Source organism: Tenrec ecaudatus, chromosome 4 (assembly GCF_050624435.1).
Source record: "Tenrec ecaudatus isolate mTenEca1 chromosome 4, mTenEca1.hap1, whole genome shotgun sequence".
NCBI classification, from domain to species: domain Eukaryota; kingdom Metazoa; phylum Chordata; class Mammalia; order Afrosoricida; family Tenrecidae; genus Tenrec; species Tenrec ecaudatus.
In genome coordinates this window covers 144,096,649-144,119,040 of record NC_134533.1, presented here as the reverse complement: position 1 = coordinate 144,119,040, position 22,392 = coordinate 144,096,649, and the positions used below count along the sequence as shown (strand labels likewise).

At 38.3% G+C, this 22,392-nt stretch overlaps 1 protein-coding gene across 3 annotated transcripts in view; it reads right to left on the bottom strand.

Annotated features, from left to right (window-relative positions):
* STAG1 (STAG1 cohesin complex component) overlaps positions 1 to 22,392 on the bottom strand; it is a 390,900-nt gene that overhangs the window by 283,059 nt on the left and 85,449 nt on the right. For all 3 annotated transcript variants that reach the window (XM_075546879.1, XM_075546878.1, XM_075546877.1), the window contains exon 2: positions 22,042 to 22,173. Coding sequence is in view for 1 of the 3 variants with exons in the window: in XM_075546878.1 (XP_075402993.1) it covers positions 22,042 to 22,049 (8 nt within the window). In the remaining 2 variants the exon portion in view is untranslated. The remainder of the gene's footprint in view (positions 1 to 22,041; positions 22,174 to 22,392) is intronic.

Here is a 22,392-nt window from a genome sequence, read left to right as displayed (position 1 = left end):
TTCAGTGATATCTTCTAAGGACAACTATCAAGAAGTACCACATAATTAAAACTAATTGTTCTTGGATTAGGATTTAAAATTAAGTGTAAGCTCAAAATCTATTAATATGTCGATGGTTTATATGTGTCCCTGGCCCACTTTAGAATCATCATTATCCTTTATAGTCCTGGGAGGTAATATAAAAATCTGAATGTGTGCATAAGCAAACGTGGCAAAGAAAACTGATGGTGCCCGGCTATCAAAAGATATAGCATCTGGGGTCTTAAAGGCTTGAAGGTAAACAAGCAGCCATTAGCTGAGAAGCAACAAAGCCCAAATGGAAGAAGCAAACCAGACTGTGTGATCATGAGGTGTCGAAGGGATCAAGTATCAGGCATCAAAGAACAAAAGATCATTATCATTGTGAATGAGGTGGAGTGCAGAATGGGGACCCAAAGCCCATCTGTAGGCAACTGGACATCCCCTTATAGAAGGGTCTTGGGGAGGAGACAAGCCAGTCAGGGTGTAGTGTATCAATGATGAAACATAAAACTTTCCTCTAGCTCCTAAATGCTTCCTCCTCCCCCACTATCATAATCCCAATTCTATCTTACAAATCTAGCTAGACAAGAGGAAGTACACTGGTACAAATAGGAACTGGAAATGCAGGGCATCCAGGGCGGATGATCCCTTCAGGAACAGTGGCGAGAGTGGCAATACTGGGAGGGTGGAGGAATAGTGGGTTTGAAAGGGGAAATCGATTACAAGGATCTACATGTGACCTCCTCCCTGGGGGACGGACAACTGAAAGAGGGTGAAGGGAGACATCGGACAGTGTAAGACATGACAAAATATTAATAATTTATAAATTATCAATGGGGGTTGAAAATGAGGAGCTGATACTAAGGGCTCAAGTAGAAAGTAAATGTTTCAAGAATGATGAGGGCAACAAATGTGCTTGACACAATGGATGCATCCATGGGTTGTGATCGAGTTGTACGAGCCCCCAGTAAAATGATTATATTATATATATTTATATGACTCTACCATCTTGGGAACAAACACAGAATACAATACCTTTTAAATTCACTCTAGGAAGTATCAATATAACTCGCTCACTGCCACTGAGTCATTATGACTCATAATGACTCTATAGAGCGGGGTGGAATTGCCTCCATCGGTTTCTTAAACTGTAACTCTTTATGGATATAAATCCTGACCTCTCTCCAAAGGAGTGCCTGGTGGTTTCAAACTGCTGATCTTGCGATTAGTCACCTGATTACTAATCCACTACATCACCACAGCTCCTATAATACTAGTAGGAGATTTTAGTAACCATTTTGATTAAAGACAGAACTAGAAAGAGACCCAACAAATATATATAAGAACTGAACAATGAAAACAGCCAATGGAACCTCAATGACATACACAGAATATTCCATAAAACAAGAGCACAATATATATTATTTCCAGAATTTATGGAACATTCTCCATAACGGAACATGTTTTAAGCCATATATTAATCTTTGCAAATCTTAAAACATTGAAATACTAATACAAAGCAACTTCTCAGCCAAATTAGAAATCAACCTTAAAAATGAAATATAAAAATTTAATAACACCCTACTTAATTAAAAGGAAATTAAAAGTTATTAAATCAAATAATAATGGAAAACACTTTGGGGTACATCAAAGAGGGCAAGTTGTAATATACACAGACATCAAAAAATAAGCAACCAATTTCAATGCTAAATTCAACCAAACCCAAAACAAGGCTATGATCAAAGGGTGGGGAGAGGCTTAAGGAATAGATCACAAATGATAGAAACAGAAATAAAAACAAAACAGAAGAATCCATCAGACAGACTGAAAGTTTGTTCTTTGAAAGGGTTAATGAAATCAACATAGAAAATTTAACAAAGAAAAATATGAAGATGCAAATAACAAACAAGAAATTAAATAGGGGAAATCAAAACAAAACCAGGTGAAATAAAAAATATTACAAACAGAATACTATTAAAAACCGTCCTCCAAGTTTTAAAATCTAGGACAAATTTATTGAAAAACTCTATCTACTTAAAGTAATGTGAAGTAGCAAACTTGACACGATCATAAAAAAGAATCATCATTCAAAAAGTTCTGCATCTCAAGAACTAGAGCAGGTAGGGTAAAACTGGGGCCATTTTTGGAATCTGCAGGTCAAATACACCCAGATGCAAGCCCTATGATTTACAGGATCAAAATGTGTGTTCACCAATGAAAACACAGTATATACTCGGTTATAAGCCAAGTTTTCCAGCACATCTTTAATGCAGTTTCTGAAGTAAAATTAGGTGCCTCAGCTGATATTCGGGTCAGCTTATACTTGAGTATATATGGTACATGTTGGCAGCTGTTTCTTCTCATTTTGAGTCACGCCCCATCAGCAAATGAAGGCCCCAGAGCATCCACATCATTATGGGGCACTCTAATTTGAGAAGGCAGCTAGCTCTTTCTCAACCATATTTTGAGTGCCTTCTGACCTGAGGCACTTATCTTCTGGCACTATTTCTGACAATATTCTGCTGTTTTTCATATCTGACAACGTTTCGGTTCTATTCATAAGTTTTTCAGTGGCTAATTCCTCTGAGATGAACTAAAGTTTTCTTCATAGTCTCCTCTTAGACCAGCTCTAATGAAATCTGTTTACTTTGATCCTGTTGGTATCTGAAAATGACAGTGACAGCTTCCAGAAATACAGGAAGACACAAGCCACCACAGTACGACAAACTGACAGTCATGAGCACTGCTTGTAGGGGTGTTGAAATGGTGCAATCACTATGGATAAAGATATGGCACATTCTTAAAATTTGGCAAAAGAAAGTCCATATGACCCAGCAATCTCTCTTCTTGGTATATATCCTAAAGAAATAAAACTGACATGAATAGATGCACACTAATGTTCATAACTGCACTAGTCACAGCATCAAAAATACTGAAACAAATGCCCATCAAGGGAAGACTAAATAAACTAGCAATCATACATAAACACAATAGAGACTTCCTCTTTCTAAAGGTAACCATGATGGTTGTTCAGCCCAAGCCCTCTGCCCACTTTCCCTGACACAGACCCCTATGAGGACATAAAGTTGAGCGGGATAAGCTAGCCGTGTCAGATGTAGGATTGAAATGTGTTGCCTTATATAATCTTTTCACAGCCCTAAAATGTTGTACCTGTTTCATAGTCTCTGAGGTTAAAAGGCTAAGAAGTATGCTTAAATGATTGGCCAGTGTCCAGCGAAGCATTGATTTTAAAATCCAAATCTTTTTGCTTTTCTCATTTTACCATTTGAGTAAGAAACTTGTCTTTTAAGTCCTGGCCACAGTTTTCTCATTTGTGGAGTGAAGTTTCACTCTTACCCTGTGGATCTCACTGAGCAGTCTGTAAAGCTCCACGATGTTAGTGTTTTGTCAACTGGCTGGGCCACAGCAAACCCATTATCTTCAAGTTGATTCTGACTCATAGCAATCCTACAGTACAGTAAAAATACACCATATCGTTCCTGAGACTATGAATCTTTGCACTGCTTTCTCTAGTGAAGCAATGGTGAGTTTGAACCACCAGCCTTTTAGTTTGAAGCCCAATACACTGCCCACTATACTACCACGACTCCCATGGGCCCTTGAATTCCCCAACAAGGATCTAACCCTGCTTCCCCACTCCCACCCTAGTTAGAATTTTCTACAGCTTCTGTGTGATGGCTTGGCTGTCATGAAACTAATCAATAGAGCCAATATCAATGCCAATCTTTTCATGCTCCTCAAGAACAATTCTCATGGAAGTGACAGGCACCTAGCTCATGCCTTTTTTTTTTTACACTAACTCACTACTCAGCATCCATGCAGAAACTAAAAAACTCAGCACTGAGCAAGCTTCAAGGGTGCCCAGACATCCCCAGCTGATAAGTTTGTCACTGGATACAAGCAGGCAAGGTCTCTTTAGTTGGTTAAAGTGGAACCTATCCTGGAGTACTGCTGTTTGACTGAACTCTAAGAACACCAAGATTTTAAAGCCAGAGGGGAATGTCTACTCCTTGGCCTGACGAGGATACATTGCTCTGTGCATTACTGTCATACCTTGGCCAGCCAATATCAAAAGTTCTACCTCAGTGACTTGATTCTCCTTATACCTGTCTTCTGTACCCAGACCCCAAAAGACAGACTCCCGAGCTCTACATGTCACTACATCAGTGGATATTCCTGCTACACTGAAAACCAGGCTGTGTCACTATAGACACCTCACTTTCTCCTAACCTTTGCTTCTGGAAAAGTGTTAAAGGTATCCATGCTTGTGGCATTGTTGTCTTCCATGGTGACATAGGCAAGATGACCCTCAGTTGACCCTAAGTTCCAGTCTCCTGTCTATGGTTGGTTAGATAAGTGAATCATTAGGATATTTACCGAATATACTCGAGTATAAGCAAACAGGAATATCAGCTGAGGCACCTAATTTTACCACAAAACTGCATAAGAAATGTGCTCAAAAACTCAGCTTATACATGAGTACATATGGTATTCTCATCTCTTCCACCTTTATACTGCATATCAATATACAGGTTTAATCACGCTTTTAATTTTTTCATCTTTTTGAGCCTTAAGTGATTTCATTTCTCCCGTTTACACTAATAATATTTATGGAAATATTTCATAGCTTATATTTCAGTCAACTTGAGTCAGAGGGAAAAGGGTTCCCACTTGCACTTTTAGAGCTGATTATTTCAACTTTGTAGTCAGGAATCTCATGCGCGAGCCTATTCTACCAGGCCATTTCAATTGGTCTGCAGTCCTGTGCAATTTCGGCTATTAATCCAATCTATTCAACTACCTATCCTTGTCCCTGTTGTCTTTCTGATTTCATTTTCATAAAAGCAGCTGCTACTCCCAAATAAATAAATAAAATGGAATACCATAACATTAAAGAAGCACAATGAATCTGTGAAATAGCTCACAGCACTAAAGAACCTGAAGGGCATTATTTTTCAATCAAATTAGTGAAACACAAAAGGACAAATATTATATGAGAGCCACTATTATAAAAAAAAAAATCAGGAAATGAAGCCGGCCCCAATACAAACTATGCTGACCCCCTTCCTAGAAGAATGTACTGCAGAGGACAGCAATAAAGACATAGCCCAGAGAGAGTGGCAAGACTTTCCAGACCATGTGGAAGCAAACATGAAGGGGGGGGGTGGGGGGGTGGAGAGAAGGGAAGAGAAGAGAATGAACCACATACTGGCCTACCAAGCCTCTAGGGTAGTGGTTCTCAACCTTCCTAATCCCTTGACCCTTTAATACAGTTCCTCATGTTGTGGTAACACCCAAACATAAAATTATTATTGTTGCTACTTCATAACTCTAGTTTTGCTACTGTTTTAAATATCTGATATGCAGGGTGTATTTTCATTGTTATAAATTGAACATAATTAAAGCATAGTGATTAATCACAAAAAAGTATGTAATTATATATTATGAAATATTTACTTCTAATCACAAATAAATGAAATTTTGCCTTCAAGCATGGGTAATACTTTTTACATGGTACTCACATGTGGGCGTATCTGCATGTGGGCAGACCCACCTGGAGACCGATAGAGGAGTGATCTCTCAGTTCTAACGACCATCAGAAATAAGCATTAGGTGTCTTAGGTGACCTCTGTGAAAGAGTAGTTTGACCACCAAAGGGGTCATGACTCACAGGTTGAGAACTGCTGCTCTATGGCGACATTCCAGCTCAAGAAGTCAATGCACATAGAGGACTGCAGGGCCACCCCCACCACAAGACACGATGTCCCCTCAATGACCCACAACATTATGGGGATAGTACTGGAGACACAGTGTGGGATTGGGTCCAGTCTGACCCCTCTACACTGGAGTGAGACATCAAGGGAGCATAAGGAGAACAAAGTAACAAAGTCCCCAAGGAATCCTGAAAATAGACGTCTGACTTAGGGGGCAGGTCTTGGCACTTCAGAAAACATTCATAAGGGCCGGCAGACAGACCTGGGATTAATTATAGGGGTTTTTTTTAATGTCTATCTATATATAAGACAAGCATGATAATCCCAGTTCAGGGGGACGTGGGAGAGGAGAAGGAGGGGAAAGGGAAGGGCAGCCAACAAATGCAGGGACAAAGGAACAACAGTGATCTAAAATCAATGAGGTGGAGGGCAAAGAATGACTGGTGGAGTACAATCAGCACAGTGTATCCAAGAGAAATTACTGAGAGCATAATTAAGGTTGAACATTATAGTGGGACAGAAGGAAAGTAAAAGGAAATAGAGGAGAGAACTAGGAGGCCAGTATAAATATAGGCATGTAGATATGTAAATATATTAATATATAACGATAGGGATATAGGTCTATGTCAGTGGTTCTCAAACTTCCTAATGCCGCAACCCTTTAATATAGTTCCTCATGTTGTGGTGACCCCCCCAAACAAAAACTTATTTTCATTGCTACTTCATAATTGTAATTTTGCTACTGTTATGAATCGGGTGACCCCTGTGAAAGGGTCATTCGATTCCCAAAGGGGTCGCAACCCACAGGTTGAGAACCATTGGTCTATGTACATATATTTATATGTTAAGAATTTGGGTAGCAGATGGACATTGGGCCTCTACTCACGTCCTCCCTCAACGCAAGAACACTTTGTTCTAATAATCTCTGATTATGTGATACTCACCTTCCCTACACAATATCTGAAGACAAAATGGGTGCATAAGTAAATGTGATGAAGAAAGCTGATGGGGCCTGGCTATTAAAAGATAGAGCACATGGGGGCTTAAAGGCTGGATGTTAAACAAGCGGCCATCTAACAGGGAAGTAAAAAAGCCCACAGGGAAGAAGCACAGCAGTATGTGTGAACCCAACGTGTGAATGAACCCAACGTGTGAATGGGGTCTGGTACCAGGTATCAAAAGAAACAGTTATATAGAGGCGAAGGAAGGGTGTTGGAGTGGAGACCAAAAGCTCATCTGTAGACAGTTGGATATTTCCTCACATAAGAGTCACAAGGAAGGGAAGAGTCAGCCAGGGTGAAGCATAACACCAATAAAACACACAACATTCCTCTAGTTCTTTAGAGCTTCCTCCCCACTATCATGATCCCACTTCTACCTTACAATTCTGGTAGACTGGAGCATGTACACTGGGTACAGATAAAAGTTCTCAACACACAGAATTCAAAACAAAGTATCTTACTTTGTTAAAGAGCAACTGTAATATTAATCTCTTCTTGCCCAATGAAAAGAAGAGTTATGAAAATTCAAGTCATATGGAAACAATCCACGGGACTAATGGCCCCAACATGAATCCCAAAATGACAAGCACTAGGACAGTGCCTAGCAACCAGTACCAACTGCTCCACAAAAACATAACATTTAAAATGCCCTAACAGAGTTGGAGAAAACTGTAGAACAAAACTCAAAATCTTATATAAGACACTAGGGTTTACTTATCAATGAAGATTGGTGGAACTCCCAAGGCTCTGGCTCAATTTTCAGAAAACAATAGAGAAGTCTACCAGGGAAACAATAATATTAGATAGATACACACACCTTAAAATCAACATAAGAGATCAAAAACAACAACATTTACTCAAGGGTAAAGTTTACAAAGGCTAAGAAAGAGAGAGGTAGGACTGGAAATCGGCAACAAATAGGAAGTGGGATAAATGATGTTACATGGTGGGAGTTACAATCAATGACATGAAACAAAATGCGTATGAATTGTTGAATGGAAAACTGATCGGCACCGGAAAGCTTCATCTAAAATCCACAATAAAGCTTAATAAATAAAATTATACTTCTACCTTTAGCAGCATATACTCTTTTTGTGGTAAATGAGTCTCTTATTTTATTATGTACATTAAAATCTGCTTTAAATACTTGTACATTAGAGGCTCTAGTTTGAATCTTTAACCTAACATAATGCCATGGACCTAACTATTGAAATCCTATTTCCACACAGTTTACTTTCCCTCCGTTATCCTATGTAGCATGCTTTGGGTATGTTTTATAAAATACTCTAGCAATCTTTGATTACATACTTGTCTATTCCTTAGACAACGTTATCAGGAATGGGTATTATTTAAACTAGAAATGCAAACACTTTGTCTTTAATTTTTTTTCTTTCCATATTATGAATATCCAATATTTATTACATATACTTTACTGGGTGCCTCCTTCAGTGCTTACATTAGGTTTAATTTTCAAAAGTGTTAAATTTATTTCTTGGTTATCTTGGTTTTAAAGACATTTTAAAATAATATCTAAGATAGACCCTTACAGAGATCAGTGTGGCCTATTAAGCTGATTTGATCACTTCTCAGGGTATCTTCCTACCGCTTCCATTTGCCCAGTGCTTCACAAATAAAATGAAAACAAACTTTATTACTTCCCTAATTTGTTAAAACTTCTGAGAGATTAAAAATGGTGGTAAAATTAGTAAACAATTTATCAGATTGAGGTTTCTAATACATAACAAACAGGAAGTTTATGTAGTGATCACATACCACTTCTTATCTCTGGGCAATTTTTTGTAGACTTGAACATGTGTAAGAATGGGCCAAAAGGCATAATGTCATATAGTCACCTGGTTGCCGTGCACTCTGCCATAAACGATAACAAAAAATATACCAAGGTGCCACATGATTTACTAAGCAAGCCAATGACAGAAAACAATGATGTTATATGAATTTGCTCTTTATGCTTCTTTAAAGCACTATTTTGTATCTACATAGAAGCAGTAAACTCATTTAGTATTTTAGAATTGTAATTGTCACTTGTTATCTATGACATCAAATGAAATAAATGAAGGAAAAAATGATCAATGGAACATTCATTTTATCTTCATATTAAGAAGAATTTAAATAACATTCAATTTAGAAAACATCTTTCTCGACAGTATAATTTAGGCTATAAATGACAGATTTCCTAGCTCTTTTAGTGAATAAAAAGGGTCTCAAAGAGAATTAGACTTCTACATTACATAGCAATTCACACTAAAATATAGTCTAAACAGGAAATACGTGTCATTAAGAAATAAAAAAGTAGTTAATCTTTTATATATATTAATTTAGAAAAATCTCAAATACTACACAGAGAGGATACATTGAGCCAAAACAGAAATTATGTGCTCAATGTGTCAGAAGAAAATTTAATTGATAACACCAAGTTGAATAATTATTTTACCCTTTTTCTCCAAATAATATATTATAGCTGGCCATCATTCTTAGTATATCATTGTAACACAAACCTTGAAATAAAAATAACATAGCTGAGTGGTTTCAGAATCTGGGCCTTATCCCAAGTACACTTCGTTTTAGTTCTGTAACTAACTATGCCTTGGTGTTCTAATTTGTCAAAAAAGATTAAGTCATATTTCATGTGGTGGTTGTGAGATTCAATTATATAGTACCAAGAATAACTGGAAGAATGCCTGGGAATTATTTGATTAAGTCCTAGCTGCAGGAGGAATAGATTTCAAAAAGGAGAGATACATAGATACACAGAAAAGTAAAAACTGAGGTGGAAATAATTTATAAATAGGGGGCAATGGAGAGGGAAGGGGAAAACATGAGGAGCTGATGCCAGGGGCTTACGTGGAAAGCAAATGTTTTGAGAATGATGAGGGTAACTAATGTACAAGTGTGCTTTATACAATTGATTTAAGTATGGATTGTGGTAAGAGTTGTATGAACCCCCAATAAACATATTTACTTAATTATATTTAAAGCAGGGAACAAAAATTAAAAGTTAATAGAACCCCCAAGTTAACAGTTAACTAGTTAGCAGTTTCTCCCAGTAACTGTGGCTGAGTGTGATCCTGGGTGGTACAAACAGTTAACACAGTTATTAGCATAAAGAATGGAAGTGGTTCAATTTTATTCAAAGGCACTATTGAAGTAAAGCCTGATCAACTTTTGAAAACTTAGCCACTGAACACTATGGCTCAAAGTTCTACAAGTATGGTGTCAAAATAGACTGAACCACAACTGGGTAGGTGGAGGTCCATTAAAGCAATGATTCTCAAAGATTGCGGGTAGAGGTGAAGGTGGGGGGTGGGGTCTTGTCCAGACTATAGGACATAACATAGGTTCCAACAACCAAGCAACTGCCACTAAGTTTATTCCAACTCACAATGACTATATAGAAGAGAGACCTGTTCTCTAGGATTTCCAAGGGGTTAAAAGTTGGTATATCAGAATGGAAGAGAGTGACATTTGAAAAAGCCCACACAAGAGCCTCGAAGATCCTTACTATCAGGCATAAACCACTGTACTCTTGATTATGTTGAATTGAACTTGACATTTGGCCAGTCTACCTCTCTCTATAGACACAACTTGAATTTATTCTGGGTGCAAATATCTCTTACTTGGTCCATGGAAGAAATTTCTTACCTAGCTTTTTAAATATCGACTGGGGGACTTTTCCTTCTAACAAATTATTTGCATTTTTGTCTTTATACAAGGTGGTACCTTCTCCCCAAAAACCAAAATCCCTGCTCCCAAGCTACATTTTTGTTTTTTTTTTAACAAAACCTAATTACCTTCAAAGTACTCTCCATTACACTTAATACGTTTGTCAAATCTGCAATTCCATTCTTGGAAATATTTTTCAAACTCATCTGCATGGATGACTGATGTCTGGTTTTATCTTCACCTCTTCTATATCATTAAAAGCTATCCTTTTATGTCCTCCTTCATGCACACAAACAAAAAGATGCATGGAGCAAGGCCAGGTGAGCACAGTACTGGTGATTAAGAAATCAAAATGTACTAGGAGTCGACATTTTCATCCTTTTGGGAAGTTATCAAACGTCCAGAATGAGGTTCATCATCAATAGATATTTCACCTTTATTGAACCAAGAAAAGCACTCATACACTTGCATTTTTCCAATAGTACTGTCCTTGTAAGCTGTGTTCAAAATCACAACAGTTTTGCGGCATTTTTTCCCAAACAGGAAACAAAATTTCAGTTCCACACTGTTCTCTTAAATCAGTCATCACAAAAAAACAAGGTTCGAGTGAAACTGCTTATACAAAAAAACTGACTGAGCCCAGAGAGAACCTTCTGAGTGCATGAACTCAGAGCAAGTGGCTCAAAGCTTGCCTGGTAGGAAAAATGCATACTATAGAAGTTCCAAAAAAAATTAAATTTTTAATAAAAGAAAATTCTGCCCAGAGGTGCTTTTTCCAGTTTTGGGGGGATACCCCCTAGTAATATTATTTTATCCTTACCACCTTAGTGCGCTTTTGTTTCTACTGTTTTCTGTTGTTTCCCCATCTGTGAAGCATGGGAGGAGTGGATGCATAGTGATAACGGAAACAATGGGCTACAGGGAAGGTAGGTGCGGGTGATAGGGAGGGAAAGGAGATTTCAGGAGTAAAGAATGAAGCGAGGAGTGGACAGGGAGCACTAGAATAGATTGTTATTGCACAAGTCATTTTAAAGGAAATCTAACCATTGGGGGGGCTCTAAAACTGGTGTGGTAATGATTGCACAATTCTCCTTGATATGACTGAACTATTGAATTGTATATGTAAATTATGTGTCAATAAAACTGTTAGGGGGAGGAGAAAGTAAAAGAAAAAGCCCACTCATAGGAGGGGTCTATTAATAACACTCATAAATTCAGGTGAATGTCTCTGCACTAAAGAAAGCTGTTATGCCAAAAGAAAATCTCATATATTCAAAGAGCTTTGACCTGTTTCTTTGTTGACCAATCATCTCTTCCAAATCTTTTACCTATTAACTTCAGAAAACCCATTTCCATTATAAATGCACTCATTTTCTTTACCAAAATGCTGCCCCCACATAGTCTTCTAAGCAAGTTTAATTTACTTCAACCAATTTTTTCCTGTGTTGTCAGGGCTCCCACAACTTTACATTCCCACGCACAACATGGTGTATACATTAGTGCTCTGCTACAGTTTTCATTCTATTATTCTCCAGCTATACTACTCAACGATTCCAAACTGCTTGCTACTTCTTTAAGAAGGCCAGCTCTATCCTACTTCTGTGCATGTGCATAAACTGCCTCACCTGCTATCTACCGCTTAGTTTGGGCAAACTGGTAAGTTCTAACCTTGAAATTGAGGCAGAGGTAAGTCTAACCCAAACTTTCAAGTGATCTTATACATACCGCTCTAGTCGTACTTCTTGCCATTGTTTTTAACTATCGATTGTATCATAATACATCAATTAACCTCAATTCAGACATTCAATTGCATGTGCATCATGGCTCCATAGGGTTCTTGGTCTTCTTTTTTAAAAAATCATTATTTTGGGGGCTCATACAATTCTTATCACTATCCATACACACATCGTGTCAAGCACATATGCACATCAAAAGGAAAGCAACTTTTCTTTCATTACTTCCTCCTAATAATTTTGAAGACCCCAAGCCCAGAATCTAACAACACTACACTGGACCATGGGTGGGATACAAGTAGGGAACACGGCTCTCGGCGTGAATTCCGGGTCTTTGTACAACAGGCTTTGTCCAATGGTGGGTTGCTCCTGCTACTCAGGTAACAGTGGAACCACTGGCTCCTGCTATCAGTTCCCTAGCCGTGCCAGCAGTTCAAACAGCAGCACTGATGATAATGACTGGAAACAAGCTCTCATAATTATGGTTTTATATGATGGCTACACAACATCCAAATCATATAGCGTCCTATTTCAAAGAACATATGGATATTAAGCGGTGCATACCTGTTATTGCAAGCTCTCTGGGAGTGTATGATTCTTTAGGGAAGAAAGCCTTCTCTTTCAAATCCCAAGAAATAGTTGTGTTTTTTGCTACCTAACTGAGCCATGGTATAGTGATCCAAGTGACAGAGCTGAACTGCTCATAGAAGTTTCCTGGCTATAATGTTTCAGAAAACAGACTGCCAGGTCTTTCTCTTGCACAGCTACTGGATGGGTTCTAATGGCTAATAATTTAGTCCAGGGGCCCTCAAACTTTTTAAACAGGGGCCAGTTCACAGTCCCTCAGACCCATTGGAGGGCCGGACTATAGTTAAAAAAAAACTATAAACAAATCCCTATGCATACTGTACATATCTTATTTTGAAGTAAAAAATAAAATGGGGCAAAGACACCTGGCGAGCCAGATAAATGGCCTTGGTGGGGACGCATGTGGCCCATGGGCCGTAGTTTGAGGATCCCTGGTTTAGTCTTTCATTGTCTGATAATTACCACACCGAAAATAAAATAATTACCAGATGTGAAAATTAATTATGACACAAGTCCATGATATGCACCCCAAAACTTCTTAAAGAAAAAATATATGCCTGTTAACACACAAGCAAATTCTAAGGATTCATAATCTAGAAAACATGGGCTGTTAATAAATCACTACAACTAAGTGAATTTTAAAATAATGAGGTCCATACCACAAAGAAGATATAAAATTTCAGTGGTTCATTACATTGTAGATATGTTTAGGAAAAGTTTTTTGTAACTGAAAATTCTAAATAAATATTGTTTAATTGAATAATGATTAAGGAATTCAATTCTGCATTTTTAGTTTAAATTCATATAGACTAATGGGAAAATTCTTCTTGATCCTATAGTCCTACTATCATAAGTAATTTCTGAAAATTCCATATTTCAATCAGAAAATCTCAACTATAATGGATTATATCCAATGACAAATGAAATAATACATACTAATACATATCGTTTAAAAACTAAATGGGAATGAAAAATTCTTCTCCATAAAATGAATAATTGTAGAAGCAAAGAAAGGAAAAGAGTAACCATTCAACAAGCATCACAGTAATAAAGTTTTGAAACAAATAAAAAATGTAGGCAAAGTATGGTAAAAAAATTAACTGCGCGAGTGGCGCACTAACCCCCCACATCTCTGAGGAGATTCGATTAAGCTCTTTTCTCTTGCACTGCGGGGTGGGTGCGGGTGGGTAAGATTCTTCTGGAAGAAGTGACCCCTTAAAGGGGCAGGAGCCTTGGCTGGGGTCCTACCTAGTCTGACTATCTTGTGTGAGGTCCAGAGGGGGTCACTGTATTTGCAGCGGCGACTCATTCCTCAGGGACTGGGGAGAGTGGGTACACAAGCTGGAGGGCAGGGGCTGCCAAGAAACCCACTGGGGTGGCTGGAATGTTGTTTCGAGGTTTGGATGTGTGAAGGGTTGTGAGGGTAGAGGAAATTTTTTTTTAAATGCACATGGTCAAAAGAAAGAATCTCTCCACCAGATCCTAATTAGTTACAAAGAATAGATACCTCCCCTTAACCATATCATTAATAATGAGACATATACATTCATATAGAATTTGGTATATATCTCTGAGATGAACAGAAAAGTTGAAACTTCATTTACCTGGTATTCTTGCCACAACTGTACAGTCTAACATTAATTTACAAATATATATTAGATTAATCCAAACTGCGGAATATTTTACAAAATAATTCTCTAATTCTTTTCAAAAGTGTTAAATTCATGAAAGATTTGGAGAGCTGTGGAACTATAGGTACTGGGTCAAAGGAAAAGACATGACAACTACATGCTATGTGTGATCCTAGACTGAACCATGGACCAGGAAAAAGATCTTAGTGGAACAAATGAAATTGGAATAAAATCTGCATATAGGGATGTTATGAGTTGGAATCAACTAGACAGTTAATTATCAGTTAGTTTTCTGGTTTGATTTAGGGAAGCAATGTGCAGGATGAGAAACCCTGAGGACAAGTGGTGAATTACTTTGTTGCAGACCAATAGATATGCAGTTAAGATCTATTAGTGGCTCTGCAAGAGAAAAAAGGGGATAACTTGAGTCCATGAAGATTAAAAAGAAAAAAACAATTTGTTGTTAGAGTCGATTCTAATTCACAGTACTCCAATTCACAACAACCGAGGAGAACTGTCCCTTAAGGTTCCCCACACTATAAATCTTAAGGAAGTAGGCAACCACATCTTTCTACTAGTGCAGTGGTTGCCAACCTTCCTAATGCCACAATCCTTTAATACAGTTTCTCATGTTGTGGTAAACCCCAACAACAAAATTATTTTCGTTGCTACTTCATAACTGTAATTTTGCCACTGTTATGAATTGGGCGACCCCTGTGAAAGGGTCGTTCGACCCCCAAAGGGGTCTTGACCTATGGTTGAGAACTGCTGTACTAGGGTGACTGGTGGACTTGAGCCACCTTATTGAGTACTTAACCACTGTGCCTCAAAGATAGCAGGCTCAGAAACTCTATGGGGCAATTCTAATCTGTCCATTCGATCACGTCAGAATCTACTCAATTTCTACAGTTTTTGAAAAGTAAAATTATTTCAGGAGGGGCAGAAGGAGAACCCAAACTAATTCCAGAACCATACGCTAAAAGCCAACTTATTAAAAGATATGCCCAAACCAAACTCACTGCCACTGATTCCATTACAACTCATAGTAACCCAAGAAGGCAGGTCTGCTGCTGTAGGTTTCAGAGATAGTAAATCTTTATGTATGCACACATCCTCCCCTCCCTCATCTTCCACAGAATGGGGGTGGGTTCTAACTGCTGATGCTGTGGTCAGCAGTTCAGTATATAGCCCACTGAGCCACCCTACCTTCCCCCAAAAAACCCTCACTGCCATAGAGACCATACTGAATGAGAGCGACCCCACTGTGGGTTTCTGAGTATAACAGTTTACAGGATAAAAAGCCAGACTTTCTCCTGAGAACAGCTGGTGGTTTCAAACTCCCAACCATGCATATTGCAGTACAAGGCATAAACACAACACAAGCAAGGATCCATTAAAAGATGAACGGATATTGTAAAAAGTAAAAGTGTTATATCTTATCATATGCCCTTCCCATTTGCCAGAAGGTTCAACATATCTTTTAGTAATGCACTTTAAAATACTGCATTAGTATGTGAGTTACCTCAATTTCTCCCAATACGATCAGTATCTCAGGAAGACTGAGACTGATGGCTACTGTAACACATTCTGATCAAATTGCACTAAATCAAAAATATTTTTAAGTCCCATAAAGTGGCATAGTGACTGATGCCAAGGACTGCTAACCACAACTCAGTAGTTCAAACCTACCAGCTGCTAGCTGAAAAGATAAGGCCCTGCTCCCTATAAAGATTGACGGTTTCTGATACCCAAATGGACAGTTCTATTCTGTGCTGTTAGCTTTCTATGAATCAGAATTGACTATGGCAGAGGGTTTGAAAGTTCTGACGGAACTTTACCATATTAACAAATACAGTTTCAATGGGGAAAAAAGGTCACCTGATAAAAGCAATGATTTTCTTTTTTACTTAAACATAGCTTTATTAGTATATAATGTACATGTTTTATTAGTATATAATGTCCATATAATTTAGTTCAAAAGTGCAATCACATCAGGTGTTGTACAATCTTCATCACAATGAATTTTAGAACATTTTTATATTTCTTTTTCATTGTTGTTAGTCCCCAATCTCCTACCAATCTCAACTGTCATGCCCTAGGGTAATTATAAATCCAGTTAGTCTCTATAGATTTACCAATCCTGGATTTCATAAACAGAAAAACATACAAAATAAAAACAAGAAACAAACAACAATGACAAAATAAAACAAAAAAACCTCAATCAAAAGAAAGCTGAATATAAAAAAAGTACAAATTGAAAATGGATGAAAAGGGAGTTCAAATGATAAAGTGATGTTTTTATATGCCTGAAATTAACCATAAAAGGAAAACGCTCCTAATGGCCAGCAAACGATCCCTGAACTAACTACAAGCTTTTCTCTTGTGAACTGTTTTGTTCTGTTCTTTGTCAGTGGTTTGTTTTTGTTGTTTTGTTGTCTGGTTGTATACTGTTGCTTTGTTTTCCTCTGTCTTGTTTTCGTGCATGTTAGTGACTCCACAGGTCTGTCTGAATAGGACAGGCTGGATGAACTATCTGGAGGAAAAACAACGGGACCCACAGTTCTGGGGGGACTTGGGGTGGGGGGGGTAGCGGGGGGTAAGGAAGTGGTGTTAACAAACCCAGGGACAAGGGAAAAACATGGGACCCCAAATGGTAGAGAAGGGGGAGTGGCAGGCCTGGTGGGAAATGATCAAGGGTAAGGTTGCTTAGAGAAGAGGTATACACTAGCCCAGGTGGCGATGAAGCATGGTAGTAGGGCAGGAGGAAAGTCAAGGGAGATGGAGGAAAGAGCTAGGAGTCAAAGGGCATTCATGGAGGTCTAGACAAAGACATGTACATGCAAATATATATAGGAGGATGGGGAAATAGATCTATGTGTCTATATTTATAGGTCAAGTATTAAGGTGGCGGAAGGACCTTGGGCCTCTACTCAAACACTCCCTCAATGCATGAATACCTTCTTTTATTAAATTGGAACTCTATGATGCTCACTCTCCCGACACAACGGCTGGAGCCCAAGTGGGTGAACAAGTAAATGTGGTGAAGAAAGCTGATGGTGCCCGGCTATCAAAAGAGATAGTGACTGGGGTCTTAAAGGCTTGAAGATAAACAAGCGGCCATCTAGCTCAGAAGCAACAAAGTCCACATGGAAGTGATCGAGTGGTCCCAGGGGGATCAGTTACCAGGCATCAAAGAACAAAAAATCTTATCATTGACTGCACACCTCCATGATAGGATCGCTGAAGACAAATGGGTGCATAAGCAAATGTGGTGAAGAAAGCTGATGGTGCCCGGCTATCAAAAGAGATAGTGTCTGGGGTCTTAAAGGCTTGAAGGTGAACAAGCGGCCATCTAGCTCAGAAGCAAAAAAGCCCACATGGAAGAAGCACACCGGCCAGTGCGATCACGAGGTGCCAAGGGACCAGGTATAAGGCATCATGCAAAAAAAACAACAACGATATAAGTGTGTGTATATATGTGTATATGTATATGCATATATATACCATATTAAATGAAGGGGGAAGTGCAGAGTGGAGACCCAAGGCCCAAGTGTCGGCCAATGGAGAGCCCCTCATAGAGGGGTTTAGGAGAGGAGATGGGTTAATTAGGGTGCGAGGTAGTATCAATGAAGAACACAGCTTTCCCCCAGATCCTGGATGCTTCCTCCCCCCAACTACCATGATCCGAATTCTACCTTGCAGGCCTGGATAGGACAGAGGCTGTACACTGGTGCATATGAGGGCTGGAGGTACAGGGAATCCAGGGTGGATGATACCTTCAGGACCAAGGGTGTGAGGGACGATGCTGGGAGAGTGGAGGGTGAGTGTGTTGGAAGGGGGGAACTGATTGCAAGGATCCACATGTGACTTCTTCCCTGGGAGAGGGACAGCAGAGAAGGGGGGAAGGGAGACTCCTGATAGGGCAAGATATGACAAAATAACGAGGTAGAAATTACCAAGGACACATGAGGGAGGGGGGAAAGGGGAGGGAGGGGGAAAAAAAGAGGACCTGATGCAAGGGGCTTAAGTGGAGAACAAATGCTTTGAGAATGATTGGGGCAGGGAATGTATGGATGTGCTTTATACAATTGATGTATGTATATGTATGAACTGTGATAAGAATTGTATGAGCCCCTAATAAATTGTTAAAATTTAAAAAAAAATGTTTAATCCCTTTAAAGAAATTAATAAAAAATAAATTTAGAATTTAGGCACTATATAACTTTAATGTCAATTTGTCATACTAGAGAGGCTTGTGTGATGCTGGAAGCTATGTCACTAATATTTAAAATGAGAGCAGGATAACCCAAAGTAAACCAGTTTGAGCTGAGCTTCCAGACTAAGAATAGACTTTGAAGAAGGAATCTGCTACCCACGTTGGAGGAAGAAGTCGAGCCACTGAAAACCTCATGCATAGCTTCAGAACACTGTCAGATACTGAAAGCCTAATGAGTGAAAGCAGAACAGTGGGAGAGTTAGTGCCACAGGAGGGGCCCTTTGTGTCAGAGGGCACTTCAAATTTGACTGAATAGAAACTGATTTCTTGAAGTGGAATCAGCCATGGTGCCCTGAGTCTCTATCAGGTAAAGTCAGTAAGAGTGGAGCCATCAGAATCTTTATTTACTGATAGGGGTCATAAGAAACAGCAGGAAATATTTGTTAATGACTGAAATTTGGAATGTGTGAAGAGTAAATCAAGGAAAACTGGAACTTTTTAACTGAAATGGAATGTATAACGATCGAGTTTCTAAGAATTTTTGAGCTAAAAACAGACTAGTCTTGGCCAATTTGAATTTTAAAAATAATATTATTTATGATGCATGGAGTAATGCAAACAAAGGGAGTAGATGGTATTCATTGTCAAAAATGACACTGCAAATCAATTTTAAAGTGAAATGCTGTCTATGGTAAGATTACATCTATCCACCTTCAAGGAAATCCAATCAATATAACTAGTAGAGAAATTTATGCAACATGTACAAAAGCTAGTAGTGATGAAGATATTGAAGAATTATACCAATGACCTAAGTCTGAAATTGATCTAACGTGAAATCAAGATGCACTGATAGTTACTGGTGATTACAATGCAAAAACTGGAAACAAAGAATAAACAGTTGGAAAATATTAACTTGGTGATAGAAATGAAGCTGGACTACTCATGAAAAAAATTTTGCAAGAATGTCTTGTTCATAGAAAATACCCTTTTTCCACAAAACAAAATGCAAATATATCCATCGATTTTCCAGATGAAGCAGAAATCAGACTGTAAACATCTCTTGGAAAAGACACTGGAGAAGTTCGGCATCTAAAAACAGGGACAGGGCTGACTGTGGAAGAGAATTATCAATTGCTCATATTAAGTTTAAGATAAAGCTGAATAAAATTAAAACAAGTCCCTAAGAACCAAAATGGAAGCTTGAGTCTATCCCACCTGCATTTCAAGAACATCTGAAGAACAGATTTGACACAAGAAACTAAAGCCACGCTGCTAAAACAATGGACTCGAGCGTAAGAAGAAATGTGAGGCTGGTGAAGAACGCAATATATTTCTTTCTGTTGGGCATAAGGTCACTGGAGTAGGAATCGAGTCGATGGCCCCCAACAACAAAATAGTACAAACAAAACCAAAAACAAATTATTTTATCTTTCATGCCTTTCTCTTGCATTTTCAATCATGTATCTTCCATTTATTCCATAATGTGTAGAACAGGGGTCAGCAAACTGTAGCTTGAGAGCTGTATGCAGCTATTTCAGTACATGCATAATGCTCTGAAGTAAAATTTTACAGAATATTATTCAGATAATGGTGATTTCACTTGTTTATAAAAATGTATTTATGGCTTTAATTTTTTTAATTGTTATAAGGGACAGGATTGGCTCTTCCAGCTTTATAAGTTTGTTGATCCCTGGTTTAGGAGTTACTTATTCAACATCATTTTTAAAAATGCTTACTGAGAAGATTTCTGTTAGGTCTTCTCCACTACTTGTACCAGTGGTTAGAACCTTATTTCAGAATGGTTTTTATTACGCTGATTAAAAGTACTGGTGCTTAAGCAAATATGGTGAAGAAAGCTGATGTTGCCCAGCTATCAAAAGATATGGTGTCTGAGGTCTTAAAGGCTTGAAGATAAACAAGCCGCCATCTAGATGAGAAGCAACAAAGCCCACATGGGAGAAGCACACTTGTCTGTGTGATCACGAGGTGTCAAGGGATCCGGTATCAGGTATGAAAGAACAAAAAATCTAATCATTGTGAATGAGGGGGAGGAGTGCAGAAGGGGACCCAAGACCCATCTGTAGACAACAGGACATCCATTACAGAAGGGTCGTGGGGAGGAGAGGAGCCAGTCAGGGTGCAGGGTAGCAACAATGAAGCACACAATTTTCCTCTAGTTCCTAAATGCTCCCTCCCTTCCCCGCACTATCATGATTCCAGTTCTACCTTACAAATCTGGCTAGACCAGAGGATGTACACTGGTACAGATAGGAACTGGAAACACAGGGAATCCAGCACAGATGATCCCTTCAGGACCAGTGCTGAGTGGCGATACTGGGAGGATGGAGTGGAAAGGGGGAACTGATTACAAGAATCTACATATAACCTCCTCTCGGAGGGATAGACAACAGAAAAGTGGGTGAAGGGAGACGTCAGACAGTGTAAGATATGACAAAAAATTTGTAAATTATCAAGGGTTCATAAGGGAGGAAGGAGCAGGGAGGGAAGGGAAAAATGAGGAGCTAATACCAAGGGCACAAGCAGAAAGCAAATGTTTTGAGAATGATGATGGCAACAAATGTATAAATGTGCTGAGACAACGGATGGATGGTGATAAAATGTTAAGAAAAATAAGTGCTGGTGTGGAGTGTATCTTAAATCAATCATTTCAAAAAAATTTTTTTAATCATTCATTTTGAGGCAGAAAAACACATATTAAGCAAAGAGTAAGCACAGATGCTAAGATACATGAAGATTGCTGAGGTACAGGAGCTCAGAATAGATAGAAAAATGGAAAGTCTCCTTCTAGAACTGGCATCATGAATCTGGACATTTTGCCTTCTGTGAAAAATAAATTTGCTTATTAAAGTCCTTCACTTGTGGTTTATTTATGCTAAAACAGCACAAGACAATTTACTTAAGTGATAAGACCATGTGGCAATGATACACAAAGTTTATAATTTACTATGCCTATCAAGTTTGAAATTAGGTGATTCTTTAACGAAATTTTGAAAGAGAACCACATTATATACTGAACATAACGTGAAATTCTTAATTTTTTTTACTGTTTCCATTTTGTATAACTTAAACTCTAATACTCTATAAAGGTACCATAGTAGAGTTTGCTCTAAGAGGCTATGAGTACTAAAGGACTGATTTGAAACAGGACCTTATTATAGTAAGTATAGACTAAATCAAAATAATGTAAGATTCTGTTTCTTAACTAAAGTGATTATTATCCATCCAATTGTAAACTTCCTAGTAAATAAATACTTTCTTTACCCTTAGGAGAGAAAAACTTGAGGAGGACTATAGAAGAGGTTAAAGAATAGGCCAAACTAATCTCTAATAGAATCCCACGGACTCTGAAATGGAATAGAAAAGAATATTAGGTCAATTACATGTATAAAAGTCTTGGAACAATCATAACCATACCTTTTCATCACTGCTCACTGAAGTACCATGCAGACCAGTTGCCCAAGGCAATCATCTTGGTTAAATATACTCCAGGGATGCCTCTGATCAGGTTTCTCTTCTTCTCCTGTATTTACCAACACCAAGCACCACCTTAAATGTGACATAAAAATTGAGCAAATTAGTAACTGCAAAAACTTTTGTACTAAGTAAGATATAATAATACTTGTAGCTTAACACAGCTTATCATAGAAATTAGGTTAATTCGTGTTGTTATATTTAATTACCAGCTTACTGGATTTATTCCTTATGGCTCAATTCACATGCAGTATTTCTGTCATCTGCTCTTATTAAACACTCGGTACCCTTAAA